Source organism: Parus major, chromosome 20, assembly GCF_001522545.3.
Source record: "Parus major isolate Abel chromosome 20, Parus_major1.1, whole genome shotgun sequence".
NCBI classification, from domain to species: domain Eukaryota; kingdom Metazoa; phylum Chordata; class Aves; order Passeriformes; family Paridae; genus Parus; species Parus major.
Window position 1 is genome coordinate 10,479,788 of NC_031788.1, and position 15,028 is coordinate 10,494,815.

Sequence of the window (15,028 nt, forward strand, 5' to 3'; positions counted from 1 at the left end):
GAAGCTATTAAGCTTTTTATTCCACTTACCTTTGAGTAACTTCTGCCCCTCCATGATGTTCTGGGAGATGAATGCTGTGTAGTCTTGTTCTGAGAAGCCAGGCTTGCATGTGGGTCTAACTGTAAGATCCCCATTGTGTGCCTGCAAAAACAAAACAAGGAAAATGCACTCTGACTTTTGTCATTTGGGAAAATGTTTTGCACCCAGTGATGAAGTGTTTAGGCATGAGCAAACCTGAACAGTAAAGCAGTGTGCAAGTAGAAGTTGCTTGTGTTAGAGTGCCTATCTGTTGGAGTGGATCCATACTGTAGCTGCAAAAAAATAAAATGGGCCAGCAATAGTTGCCTGACTACAAGAGAGCATTGTTTGTAGGAAGGCTGGAATACTGGGCACTGTCAGAAGAGGGAAGGAAACAAAGAGCAGCAATTCATCAAGGCTCTGTGCTCGCACTGGAGACACGCAAAGGCCTGATGTTGCAACACCCAAACCACCGAGGTTTGCTACTTAGAAACCGGGCAGACCCCAGCATGAAACGGGGAGAAACACCGGAGCTTGTGACCAGGTGAGGACAGCCTTCCTTGCCCCTGCAGCAGCATCCCAGGCTCTGCCTGCTGCTGCCTCTGGGACCCTCCAGGCTCTGCTCTTGCCTGGGCAGTGGGAAGGGATGGAGGGGATCCCAATTAAAAACGTAATAATGCACAGAATCGTGCCGGCACCCAGAGGGAAGCAGCCAACGAAACACTCAGCTGCAACTTTGGACCCAGCAGAAGATCCAGCCCCCCGCCACCGGGACAGGGCAGTCCAGTCACAGCAGCCCGAGCTCCCTGGGATTCTCCGGCAGGGAAGGTCCCAGACCCCAGCTCCAGGGGAACTCGCTGACAGCACACAAGCCCGTGATTTATGCGTAGCGAGTGCCAGGTGATTTACGCACTAACAAGTGCTGGTGGCAGGGGATTTCTAACGCGCCCGGGCTGTCGGCAGAGCCAGCCAGAGCATCGCTTAGCGATGCTGGCGGCACCTCCGCCGCCTCCAGACCCGGCAGCGCCGGCTGAAGCCGGGGGAACGGGAGCTGCGCTTCCCCGGCAAAGTGCAACTCCGGGCGGGCACCTGCCCCCGGGGGAACACCGCAGCCCCCCAACACTCCGCACACCGATAGCGCTGCATTAGAGAGCGCAAGGGGAGAGGAGAGAAGGGTCCTTCCGGACGAGCTTAGTAAGCAGAACACAAGCCAATGTACTCGGCTTAAAATCACGCTCGGGAGACGGATGCCAGCTACTGCATGGGAAGCGCGAGGAAGCGGCGGCTCTGTTGGACTCCGACCGCGGCTGGCAAGATGTTGCCATTAGGAAACATCGCAAAGGGTCTCAGCGAGGATAGCGGGCTTCCAATTCGAAATCGCCCCATTATTAGAGAGGTGCTCGCTAAACGACAGCGCATCGGGCTATTCCTGAGCACCCACCAGCCGCCACGAGGCTCGGGACATCCTCACAGATTCAACTTGGCACCGGGGAATTGAGGCAGAAAAATAAGCGGCTCTTGTTCCCGCAGCCAGCCCAGCCCGAAACCCAGCAGCCGCCCGGCTCGCTCTGTAACACTGCAGCCACGCGTTCAGGCGCTTGTTGATGTTCTACAGAAACCCGTCAATTTTGGGCGGCGTGGGAATAAACCCTAAAAACCCCAAACTTTTCAGAGCATCACTCCCCCCAGCACGATCCGGGCCCGCTCGGTGGGTTTACGAGCTTGTAAAAATAAAAGTTAGGGGCTGCAGAGCGGCTCGGGCTCGGCGGGGAGCGCGGCGCGGCCGCGGGGGCTCCGCGGGGCTCGGAGCGGCTCCGCGCCGGGACGCGCCGCTGCCCCCGAAGTTTCTCCGGCGAAGCGCAGCAAGGAGGGCAACTTGTGCCGGTACCGCGGCGGCTCAAATAAACCCCAACAATTAAAAACTGCACAGCGGCGATTCGATTTTTTTTTTTTAAAAAAAAAAGGGGGTTGGGGGAATGGCGGGGGGGAGGAGAAACGGCGGAGCGGCGGGGGCAGCGGAGCTCCGCGCACCCACCGGCATCCCCACAGCCCGAGCCCCAAGTTGCCGCGGAGGAGCCGCGGCGGGGATGGCTCCTCGCCCGCTTTCCCCGGGGCGCCCCACTTACCGCCGCCGAGCCCCAGACGGGCAGCAGGAGCAGCAGCAGCAGCCGCCGCCTCGGGCCGGCCCTCATGTCGGCGGCGGGCGGCGCGGAGCGCAGCGCAGCGGAGCCGGCCGGGTCCCGCAGCCGCTGAGGGCTGCAGGTGAAGCGCCCGCCGCGCGCCGCCCCGCGCGCCCCGCCCCGCCCCGCCCCGCCCCGCGCGCGGGCACGCGCCGCTTAAAGCGCCAGGCACCGCCCCGCGCGGGGGGAGCGCGGCCCGCGGGGAGGAAAGGGATGGACGGGAAAGGGAAAAGGAAAAGGATCGGGGAAACGATACGGGAGAAGAGCAGGGAAACGATCAGGGAAAGGGGTTCGGCGGCGCTGCCGCTTCCTCTCTCAGCGTCCTGCCGAGCTCCGCGACCCGCGGGAGCCTCGTGTCCGGAGAAGAAACTTCCATGTCCGAATTGTCCCAGCGAAACGCTGCTGTGTTCGTGGGAATGAGCTCCAAATCAGGCACCCGGCGCGGGCAGAGGTGCTGGAGGGAGATGGGGAGACATCGGGGCTCACGTCTGTAAGGCTGCTCAGAGCACGGCGCTGATGATGCCAAGGTTGTGGTTTGATGCCAGCCATCCACCTCAGGGTTGGATTTGAAGATCTTCTTTGCACCTTCCAGCTCAGATTCGGCGATTGCCTGGTCATCAAGTCCAACCATCAACCCAACACTGCCACTGTCACCCCCAAACCATCACCCAGCACCAGATCCAGACACCTCTGAAACACCCCCAGAGATGGTGCTTCCACCACCTCCCTGGACAACCTATTCCAATGCCCGACCACCTTAACAGCGAACATTTTTTTGAATATATAGTCCCAATCTTCTCTTTCTCACCCTAAGGTCATTTCCTCTTACCCCCTTTCCATGTGCCTACATGCACATAACAAGCAGCATATCCAGGGGAAAATAGACACAGCCCTAGAAAGATCAGTGCTCAGAGGGCAAAAAACTAAGACGCCCAGGGGAAAAGCAAGTGTATCCCATGAGGAAACATAAGTGTGTTCATGGGGAAGATCTGTGTCCAGGGGTTCCTGAGTGTATCGTGTGGGGAGAGCAGAGCCCAGGCTGTGAGGGAAAGGTGGCATGAGGGGGTAGTAACAAATCTACAAAAAAACGGATATATCCAGAGATGAAAAAACTCAGGATAGGATAGAGAAATGGGTAGTGCCAGGACTGCCTCCTCAACCGTATCTGTGAACCAGCCTGAGCCTGGCCCTGCTTTTTTTAGAGGAAAATAGACTTGTCAGGCCTAATCCACATCCACATCAGTAGCAGAGGAAGCTAACTCCACTAAACTAGCAAATTTCTGGTGTAAAAATAAAGACGGATCAACACAGGGTCAGAAAGTGAAACTTCAGTCACAGAAAACTGAAAGCAGCGGCTTCAAGCAGAGTGTGGCTCCTGCTCTTTTCCTACAGCAGGACCCTGGCATCCAAATCCCATCCTTTTCTTCTCCAGCACAACACCACAAATAGGAATTCTCAGGCATGAGTGTTTTGTGCTTATAAATCTGGCAGCAATTTGCATAAATAGATGCATATTATCTGATGTACGTGCAAAATCAGACGTTGCAGCTGAAAAATCCGGCCATTAAACTATTCTGTTGGATTTGCACGTTTCCCAAGGAATGAGACACATAAATCCACTGGCTGCATCTTTGGCTATTGAGTAGATTTAATAGCATTGTGTTAACACCTAGAGATGTGAGCGAAGAACTGAGGCCTCATTGTATTGAGCTCTGTGGACAAGAATAATGAAAAGATTGTTCCAACCCCACAAATTTACAGTCTTACTGGATTATGGGGTTTATTTTGTTTTTAAACAAGTATTTCTGAGTTTGTTATATAACATGAAATAAATGCCATCATTGTATTGAATTTAACGTAGACCCTTTTTTATGAACCACTTCCACAGAGGCAGAAATAATTGAGGGACACTATCACAGCAAAAATGAATCCTTATATATATATAAAAATCTAAATATTGTTCCTTTTATCTTTATCTTCAGTTTCAACATTTGGAGCGGATTGTTCCAGGTTTAAGGGCAGTTTCTATTTAAATAAAACTACAAGTGTTCTGGAGACTACTGAAGATATTTTGGATTTGGGCAACTACGGTTTGGATGTTCTTTTTCAAATACCTATGGGCAGTTATTTTGACTCTTGCTGGACTACAGCTGTTGCTGTGCAAGTGCTTGCTCTGCTTGATAACTTTGTTAATATGACAAGTTCTACAAGTATTATCAAAATAAGTCTGACACCACAACAGATTGTGAAGAAAAGGCAGAGCAGTAGTGAAAAAAAAAAAAAAATTGAATTCTTCAACATGTTTACAGTTGATTTCTAATCTGATGGCAAATTGATTTTTTTCCCAAACTAGTTTGCCATCCTGCTTTTGTAAGCTGTGGTAACAAACTGTGCTCAAGGAATGAGGCTGCAAATGGAGTTGAATTCTCAGTTGTATTTTCAGTAACAGTGGCCGGTGTGAAACAGCAGGTGCCTCCCAAACTGAGGTGTTTCCAGAAGGAGCTGAGGGGAATCCAGATCCATGTTCAGACACTGGAAATCTCTGGTTCATGTGTGTGGTTGCTTTCTCTCTACCATTTTCCTTCAACTTTCGACACTCCAATTAATTTTGGAAGGAATTACAATTTTTCTAACTGATTAACTACTATTTGAGCTACCTCCTTGTTTAGCAGCACTTCACATGAAGTGCTTATAAAATGTCTTCCTTTAGATCTTTAAGGAAAATTAAAAATATGCCATTTACATTTTTGTACCTACTGAATTTTTCCCAAACTTTCAGATTGCAGGCCCAAGCTGGGCCTGAACATATGTTATTTGGGAGGGTTTTCTTCACTTGGAGTCTGCTGGGAGACTGGTTATGAATTGGTGTTCTGGCACAAAAAGGAAATAGGAAGCTCCACCATCTAACTGCTACAAGATGTGGGGCTGGCGGGATGAAGATATTTAAGAGTGTACACATGCACAGCAAATCAACTTGCTAAACACCTCAAGAGCAAAACTGCTGATCCTAGGAGGCAACTTGCTGTACTGCACAACACTCAAGAGAGTAAAAGGCTCACAGATGAGACATCTACAGAGCTGACTGTGCCAGGATAACGAGGAGCATGGAGCACACCAGGGATTTTCCCCTCCTTGATGCACACATGTAATTCCTATTGACAGCAGTGGGAGTTGCACATCCACACCGAGGGGACAATGGAACCCTTAGTGGTGGAGATGAGTATCGGATGTGAGCTGTGTGACCACGGAGAGGGAGCCAGGGGGAGGGAGGTGTGATCACTGAGGGACTGTACAACATACAATAAAATTGTCAAGCAGCCATCAAGTACGTGAAAGCATGGGAATAACAAATTAAATGGACAGGAGGTGAGAAAACAGAGTCTCAAGAGGATTTTGCCTTCCTAGCTTAGGGCTGATATCTGAATTCCTTATCTGGGAAATATTCCCCCTGGCTTAACCCGTTTAATTCTCTGACAAGTAAATATTTCGCTGAACTCAAGTAAATAGCTGTGGCCCAGATGCCAAGGATAAAAAGTAGTTTTATCGAAAAGTGTGATAAACAAGAGGAAATTAAATTAATACAGTGTGCAGACCTTAAAGTGGGTTTCTTCTGTATGATCTGGTGATTCTTGCTTTTCAAGAAGGAGACAGCTGGGTGACCAGTGGTTTAGAGTCATTATTATTAATTTGGGTTTGTGTCAGAAGTAGTAACAAAGGACACAACAGGAAATAATGATGATTCTACTTTGATAGATAATGGAAAATTATGTGTTTGCAACAGCAGTTCAAAAATTAGGTGAACGAGAAATGCCTTCAGATTTAATATGCATTTAGGATCTTTTAAGGATGCTTAGGGAAGAGGGGATGAGGTGAAACTGAACAGTGAAGTGAAAAGTAAATGAAAGCTATGGAGAAATTAATGACTGGGAAAAGAAAGGCTTCTACCAGATCTTGATGGAAACAACAGAAGAAACAAAAGTTGCTCCTAAGTAGGAAGACCACAACCACTGAAGGAAAATAACTAATGGTAAAAGCCAGAGTTTGTACATTTATGTAATTTTTTTAAGTAACAGCCACTGGAACTATAAATGAATAGTTGGGCACAGCTCAACATTCTGGATTGCCTATAATCTGGCTTCAGTACAAAATCCAAAGACAAAATGATGAATCACAGAGGAGAAAGTGACTCGAAGAATTGACAAGAAAAGTCTGCACTGAGCAGGAATGGGATATGTTTCAGTCCAAGCTGATCCCATCCCTGCAAGTGCTCCCTTTGTGCTGGAATGGAGGGAGTGACACAGCTATCTCCCTGGTCAAACAGCTCTTTTGAAATCATATTTTCAGTCCTGCCAGACAGGCTGCAATGCCAAGGAATTTGAACCTTCTCTCTTGTACGCTACCTACTCATCCGCACATTGTGGATCCAAGGGATTCTTCATGTGAGCTGGTCATGAGAATGGCACTGAGGAAAACACAGCTTCAGAGGCCCTGAACAAACCCTTCCTGCTCATTTAATTACACTGGCCAAGGGAGGCCAGCTTTGGTGCAGTCTGACCTCCAGTTATGAGGCACACTGTGGTCTCCTCACTGAGCTGTGCAGGCATCGGTGGCAGCACGCCAGCAATGGCTCTATTAAAATCAATTTGAAACTCCCCATTCTATGTCTCTTTCCCCTTAGGTGAGGTAACACACCTTATACTAATGCAACTCTTCGTAAAATATTGTAAAACAAAACTGACCTGTGCAAAACAGTGAACAGTTCTATTCTCTTTTTGGTTTTTTGGTCATTTTTTGTATTCTTGCAGAAACAAAGAGAAAAGGAAAAAGCAGACCAAGAGGTTTAGTAGATATCTATCTTTGCAGTGGACTGCTGTTTAAAGGAGTATTTAAAGAAGGCAAAAAAAAAAAAAAAAAGGAAAAAAGCAGAATTATGTTTGTTCTCAGAGTCAGCAAGGAGAATAAACTGCAAGAGCTCCCTGACACAGCAGGCAGGCAGCTCCCAGGCTGCTCCGTGAGGCAATGCTTGATATTCATGGAAACAATGAAATCTCACCAGATTTAGTACAAAAAAGAGATGAATAGCCAGTCTGTGATTTTACAAGCAGGAGGAAGGCCACAGATTCCCAGTTTCCCCAAAGCCTTCACAAATTTACTGATTTTAAGACTCCTCAGATGAGCACGTGCTTAAGCAAGATTGTGGCATTGCCTCAGAAGAGTTACCTGAAGGGTCATCACCTGCTTTACCTGGAACAGCAATGGGAGAACATTATCAAACATGAACAAAAACCCAGGGATTTCCTCCCCACCCTCTCCATGCACCCTCAGCAGCTCAAGAGGAGATGATTTCCTAAAAAGTCCTGTGCCTGTGATTTTCTGTGCCACTGGAATGCTCAATCTCACACTGAGTGAGGTACCAGGGGAAGGGGGCAGGATCTGACCTGACAAACCTTAGAGTTCTTTAATTTTTACTCATCATACACTAGAAAACTCCAAATTAATATCAACATAAATAATAATTTTACCAAGTGACTGCTGAAGGAAAATGAGAATCTTTCAGACTTGCAGCTTGTGCTGTTTTTACTGTTTACAGAAGGAAATCTCATCACCATTGCATTCTTCTGATCAGCATGGCCTCATATACATTGAAATGTTCACAGTAATGTAACTTATTCCAGTCCAAATCTCAAAATAAGTTACCCTGCTACAGGCAGAAATATCAATAAATGACCATTCTTTTACCTAGAAAAAACGTTAGTTCCAGATCAGCCTTTCTAATATTACAGTATTCTTATTAATTAATTAATATTACTCTTTTCTTCTTTATCAGAAAAAAAATAAATGTTTTTCCTTGGTAAAGGATTGGTAAAACATAAATAGAAGTGATGTTCTGAGCTCTCTCAGCCTTTTGTGGCACACAGCTTGTTGGTATTCCTCACAAATATTTTTCCTCACAATATATCCAACAGTTTTTGCACTGCAGCAGATACTCTAAATTGTGTGTGTGTGCCTGGTAAATGCTGAGGCAGAGCTCCTCAGAGAAAGCCCCAGTTACCTGTTTAATATGAAGTAAATTTCTGGAGCTGTCAGCATTTTTGGTCAAAACCACCTGGAAGACAAAGCACTTTGCAAGAGACAGCTTTGACAACCTATGGATTTTAATAGTGGAACTGAAAGGATAAGACAACTTGAGAGAGGGGAGAGAGGGGAGAAATGTGCTCTTGTAAGGGATTACTTTGTGAAACAATATCCCATACTCAAAGTAATGTGGCATATTTCCAATTAGGAAAAGTAGTGAAAATTTTACAGTGTTTGCCTCATTGCAATTCCTGTCAAGTTGAAGATGTATACAAAATTTATTTAACTATCTGAAGCAGTGATTTAGCCACAAATGAGGATAATAATATGATAATATTACATACTAATATTAATATTACATGCCTCAGTGAAATAAAGCCTAGAAATAAAATAAAGGGAACTATTTAGGAATACCACATGCATGAATAATATGTACTGACTGCAGGCCAAGAATAACAAATACCAAAGTCTTCCACACATGCATAAACAGAAAGGAAGAGAAAGTGCAGAGTCACAGGGGTTAAAGTTTTATTAACTACCATTGGTAGTCACCACCTGACCCCTACTCAGCTGATAAAGGCTTGTTTTGGTGTTGGTGGAGTTCTGTACATGAAGTAACTGCTGCTTTTGCCAGTGTCTAGAAATGCCTGAACTCCAAAGATTAATTTTTCAAGTTCATGCATTCATCTAACGAGATTATCTGCATTTATCCTATTAACTCTGCCCAGCAGATCCTGTGGTCTCACATCCCTAATCCATTCCCAGCTGCACACAAGCTTTCAAGTCAGACTGGAACCGTGTCCAGGACACACAAACAGGTGCTAAAAATATTGATACATCCAAGACTAGGTAACCCCCAGCTGAAAAGTGTCTTTGATCTCTTTGAAAGAGAAAACTGTGGGTGATATTCCTGCACCATCTTTCAGTGTGAGCTACTGGCAGGCTTGTGTTTTAATAAAGTTCATTTTAAGTGATTCTGATTGTGCTAATCCATCAGTAGGCAATGGCAGAATCGTGGATTGGGTTTGTTTGTATCCCAGAAGCAGCACAGGATTTAGATGAGACATTTTTAAGATTTTAACAACAAATACAAATTGTCTGGTGCAAGCTACAGTAACCTGGACTTCACCTATGCAGATATTTTACCAGAACAGTCATTTGCAAGCTGATCCTTAAGTACTTTATGAGAGATAAATCTAATAACCTTTCTGGGAAAACCTCAGCAGGATGCAGACACTATAATAATCCATATGCAAGCTACCACATTGTATTGTGTGCTGTCAGACAACTCAATTATTTTCTTCCAGATCTAACATAAGCTTCTGTTTAGTAAACATGATGAGAGTCAAACTTTTACATATATATATATAAAGTGCTTAATTTGCATGCAAAATTGCCCTAAGTATGTATGCAAATAGGAAAACTCATGCACAGATGACTAATTAAGTGCATTTATGTGAGAAATTACCCAATGCACGCATGGAATCTCAGTAATTGTACACACAACTCTGTGAGCCATTGCCTTTGCAATTTGGACACGTAACTGATTGAAAAAATTGTCTCTCAGTACTGTGTTGGAATAACTGATGTGGAGCACACGAAGTAGGACAGCTGAGGGGGCTTTGGGAAGAAACTGCAAAAGCTTGTGAGGAGCTTTACATTAAGGACAGAATTTGCCATCTCTACCATTACTGTTTTTGTATTCACTCACAACCATCCTGTGCTGATTTGTGGCTTGAAGAGAGTCATAGCTGTAAAAAAACAATCAGAAAAATAAAATCAGAGTGATGGCACAAGAGGTGGTGCCATTAAAATGAAACCTGAAGTCTGTAGCCTGCTGTTGCCTGTCCAGTATGTGTTTTGAAAACAAACAGCAAATTTCACTGTATGTGTCTTGATCAAGCTCCCTTTTGTCTCATCCAAGCAGGTTTTGTGGTATGACAGCACAATATCCCTCTGGAAGGTTCAGGGAGTTTTGGTGAGAAAAGGGGCATCTATCTGTCTGTTTTAATTTTCCAGGCATTGATGTTATTGTAAGTTCTGTTATCTCTAAGCACTAATTAGTTCTCTGTATATCCCCAAAGTTAGAAAGTTCATGCTAACATTGATAAAATTCAATATAGAGAACAAGTTCTTTCAATATGATGTGATAAACATCACTGACTTCAATGTCCTGCAGAGAAAAATACCTGCCCAAATTGTTTGGATATGCTCTGGCTGCTTTCAGCAGGGAACATCTTCAGCCAGCTTTGTGATGTTTTCCTGTTTTCTGGTCATTGTGTTGATATTGAGCATAACAGGTAGAGGAGCACCTGTTTATTTACCCACAGGTCGAGGTCAAACGTTTCAATCAGCCACGAAGACAGGCAGAATGTGTGTGTGGGCACAGTGAGGTGTGAGGAGCAGGGAGAGGGAGAGGGATGCTGGAGCGGGATGTGCCGGCTCTGCCAGGGATGCTGAGCTGCAGGGACACACTCAGCCCGCCGGGGCTCTGAGCTGACAGCTCGGCCAGGAGAGGAGAGGGGTGTTCCAGCGCTGTTCCAGGCTGGTTTTACTCGGAACGAAGTTCCTCAGATTGGATTTCAGACGGGAGGATTCGAAGTCTCCTTCTGCCGCTAAGTGGTGCTCTAAACAGCGCAGCATCCTCGTGGTACCGCGGCCCTGCCAGCACCATGAGGCTGATGCAGACACTTAACAAATGTCCATTACTCTGATTTAATCCTTCTGTGCCACTGGATAAGTCAGGGGGAAGAACAGGCCAATCCAAAAGATTAAAGAAATCCAAAGATTGAGCCCTGCTATACAGTATCTGAAGTGGTGGATTACAGAAAACAATTGTAATTTTTTAAAAAGCTTTGTCTGCCTTCTTTCTGTTCCTCTTTAATTATAACTATTGTTTTCTCCAAGTTTATAGTTGTTAGAACTTGAAGTACTTACCGAATAAAACTGAAGAAAAACACTTAATTAATACTTGCAATTATTCCAGAGCTTACTTTTAAAACAGATGCTCCATTTTTTTATCAGTTAAAAAACAAGGTAGAAAATAGTTTTTCTGGAATACATATCTACATGTAGATCTAATGCTTCTCACCCTCCAAAAAAGATGCAATTGAAAAAGAGGGTGGAAATTTAGGAGAATGTAAGCTTACAATTTCTTCTCTCCTCAGTCCCAGGAGAAGTGGGAATGCAGCAGGCAGAGGACCTGTTTTGGCATTTTGACACCCAAGTTTTTGCCCACAAAATTGGATTCATTACCTGGAGTGCAACAAGCCAATGGTTACACACTTGAGAGAGAGAGAGACACATTGGTTATTTATTTGAGAGTTGTGCAAGCCTGGATGCTCTGTGTATTCCACAAATCCAACACCACCACTGGGGTTTTCCTGCCTTTATACACAGAAATTTGGATTAAGTGACTTCCAAGTACAGCCCCTCTGTGATGGTTGGTTGGTATTTTCTGTACCGATTACATAACCCCAGCTGACACCCCCACATGCTCAGGGGAAAGGTCTGCACCTGGGCAGGCTCTGTAGGTGTGATTTTCAGTATTATAATGAACATAATCAAGTCTAGAATCCATGGACCTTGAGTGTGTTGCTAAATTAGCAATGTGTACAGAGATCTACATCAATATCTTGATGTTAATACATCCCTAAGGCTTGTTAATTCCTGATGTCCTGACTAAGACATGCAGCTGCTCTGGTTCCACTGTTTAGGTTTCCTTTCTTGCTGATGGGAAGTGCACAAAGCTCTTACATCAAGGAACATCCTGATTTAAGATAATCTTGACACATTCCACATTTTGCTGAGCTGTGAGCCCTTGCCCCAGGCAATTTCTGTGTCCCTGGTGCCTCAGACATGGGAAGGATCAGTGGACAATGCTGTGCAGTCCCAGGAATGCAGAGGCTCAAATTCAGGAGTTTTTGTCCTGTTTTATAGGAGGAGGAATTTGTTTAACCACAGTCCACAGAGGAGTTTATTCCTTTTCTCTGCCCTGGGTCTGTCCTACAAAGTGAAGGATGGAGAGAAAAGGGGGGTCAATGAACACTCAGGATCCCACATGGTTTGCTGGTGGATTTCTCAGCTCCCAAGGGAGCAGGTTCAGTGCTCTGTATTTCCACACCCATCAGGTGGTGTCTGCAGCCAGGCCCAGCTCAGCCTGGAGTCAGCACTTTTTAGCAGATCTGAGGACCCTAAAACATTGCCTCGCACTGAAACCCAATGAATATCAGCCTATGTGAGCTGCTCTGCTGAGCAGAATCCTTTAAAACAGGAGGTGGAACTTCTGGGGAGAGGATTAGTGCCTTTCCTGAACTGTATTTGTGTGCAGGGTGCTGGTTTATTCACAACATTCCCTGAGAAGTGCTTTAAATCAAGAATCAAAAGCCAAAAGGGTATCAAAGCTGTACAGGAACTGATTACTACTATAAATTTTGCTGAAAAAAGCTGATGCTTTGCTGATTCTTTGGTATTTTTCTGGTAAAAATATGTCAGTGTTAACTCACAGCATTGACTTCTCTGGGTTTTTTTTCATTTTTGTTCCATTAGAATATTTTTAGCTCCTGTGCATTAGCTCTGCTTCAGGAAAACATTGAGGTAGAGGTTGCAGGTTCTTCCTGAAAAAAACAAATGATTTATTGATAGAAATGCAACAGTACCTGTATATCCATAAAATTAATATCATGTGACCCCTTCCCCTCCCTTTCTGAATGGAGTTGAAAGAGATGTTAGAGACACAAGTGAATTCCTCAGGAGAGGAAGACATATCAAGGTAAATCAGCTTTATACCAGAAAATCTGATAGAAATGAGTATAACAGCTGTAAAATAAGTAAACTCTTAACAAAAGAATGAAGCCTTTTCAATTTTAAGGGAAGTGGCCAAATTACTCAAAGCAACTTGGTATGAGTTATTTATATTATAGAATAATTTCTGAGCTCCAAACAATGGTAAGGAACAGTAGCTCTCCAAAATGTCCTCTAGAGAGAGCAGCAGAAATGCAGAATTCAAATGTGAAGAGGGTCAGGTGTAAGTCCAGAACAATGTGATTCTTCTGACATTTACATTTTGTAGGCATGCATTTACATATTTAGAAATAAATTTATAGTGGCCTACAATTTCTCTGGGAAGTTCTTGAGTTTAGATGTAGCTTCACCACTAGAAACCCTGGCCTCTCTGCAATCATCATCAGATTTTCCAAAATTTAATCAGTGTATGTCAACTCTAATACCTTTCTTGTCATGAAATAATTTTACAATTTGTTGGAATATTTTCCAAGTGTTGAAATCCACTTTCCCAAGGCCAGCTCTGTGTGGTGATATCAGTGTGGCTGCCTTGTCTCTCCTCCCTTCCCATTGTTCTTGCACTTCCTTCTTTCACAGACCTTTTCCTCAGAAAAAATCCAACTGTAAGCAAACTTTGTGAACTGCTGGTATCTTACTGTTTTTCTCCAAGAAAATACCACAAATTCAGTAGCAGTGACCTCAGTTCTTCACCTGAATTTCAAATTTTCAGCTGACTTTCTGATACCTTTTTTTCTTTATATTTCTGTTGCCTGTAAATTTGGCTTTGGATCTTGGTATGTTCAATTAAATCTGGTTTCTGACAAATCATCTTTCTGAACACGTGAGATTCAAAGAGAGAAAATGTTCAATTTTCATCTCCTTTTGTCCTGTTTAGCCTGGTCAGACACTGTTCCCACAATTCCAGGAGCAAACATGGAAGTCTTCCAAAATTAGGATCCCACCTTCCAGCTTCCTCTTACTGGGAAATTAATCAGAATTTTTTTCCCACTTGTTCCTGGCTGGACCAAGAAAGAGGCTCAAGTTTGAATTCTTCATTTTGGATACAAGAGTTACACACACTGTGAACCCTGTCATGGACTGTTTTATCCCCAGAAATTATTTGGAAAAAACAAATACAACTACTTACATTTAAAGAAAACACCAAGGGAAAAATCTGGAAATGTGGCTTTGTATTACTTAGAGACTAATATTTCTCAGTCAGATTCACTAAAAACTTGTTTAAATATTAGACATAATTCCTACAGTGGTAGAAGTGGATAAGGAACTTCAAAATCCCAGTTTAAACCTGCAAGAAGCTTTCTGTTAAGGAAAAATAGGGATAATATATTTGGAATATAAATGAATCACTGGGTAGTTTCCCCCCCATAGAATGTGTACATCTTGTACATTATTCTGCAAACTACAGACCAAATATTGATTACAATTTGAAATAAAATACAAAACACCATTTATGCCAAGTATCATAAACAACCTGATATCCTCTCATCTCTCAGAGTTTGTGAAGAATGGAGACAACAACATTTCCTCACAGAAACTATAAAGAATTTAAAGAGTAGGATCAATATTGTAAGAGGAACTTCTACGTGTACATATCCAGCTGAATTCCCAGCAATATAAAAGGGAAATATTTGTGCTGAACTCCCTGCCTAGGGCTTTAAATTGCTGTATACTATCATGCATTACGGCCTGTATTAATTATCTAATTGAGACATTTATATGGTCATCAGGCAAGTGGGGACCTGGAGAGAAATCCCTAATTAAGACTTGGGAGTTTGATAAGAGGCTGCTACTGCACGGTGATAAAACACTATTTTTGTCTTATCTTATGAATGTGTCAGGGCAGATTATGTTAAATGCTACCTACATGCATAATCAGATGACATATCTCTGGCAAGGCCTGCAGATAACAGTCTGCAAATGCACATTTATTATTTTACAGTTCAGGCTGTTAA

General features: G+C 44.0%; 1 protein-coding gene across 1 annotated transcript in view; it reads right to left on the reverse strand.

Moving 5' to 3' along the window:
• The window catches only part of CDH4 (cadherin 4), a 411,166-nt gene extending 408,918 nt beyond the window's left edge, over positions 1-2,248 (reverse strand). Inside the window, exons 1-2 of the mRNA XM_015647809.2 lie at positions 2,145-2,248; positions 30-141 (exon numbers count right to left, since the gene is read on the reverse strand). Of these exons, the coding sequence (XP_015503295.1) occupies positions 30-141; positions 2,145-2,210 (178 nt within the window). The 5' untranslated portion in view covers positions 2,211-2,248. The remainder of the gene's footprint in view (positions 1-29; positions 142-2,144) is intronic.
• Between the last annotated feature and the right edge of the window lie 12,780 nt (positions 2,249-15,028).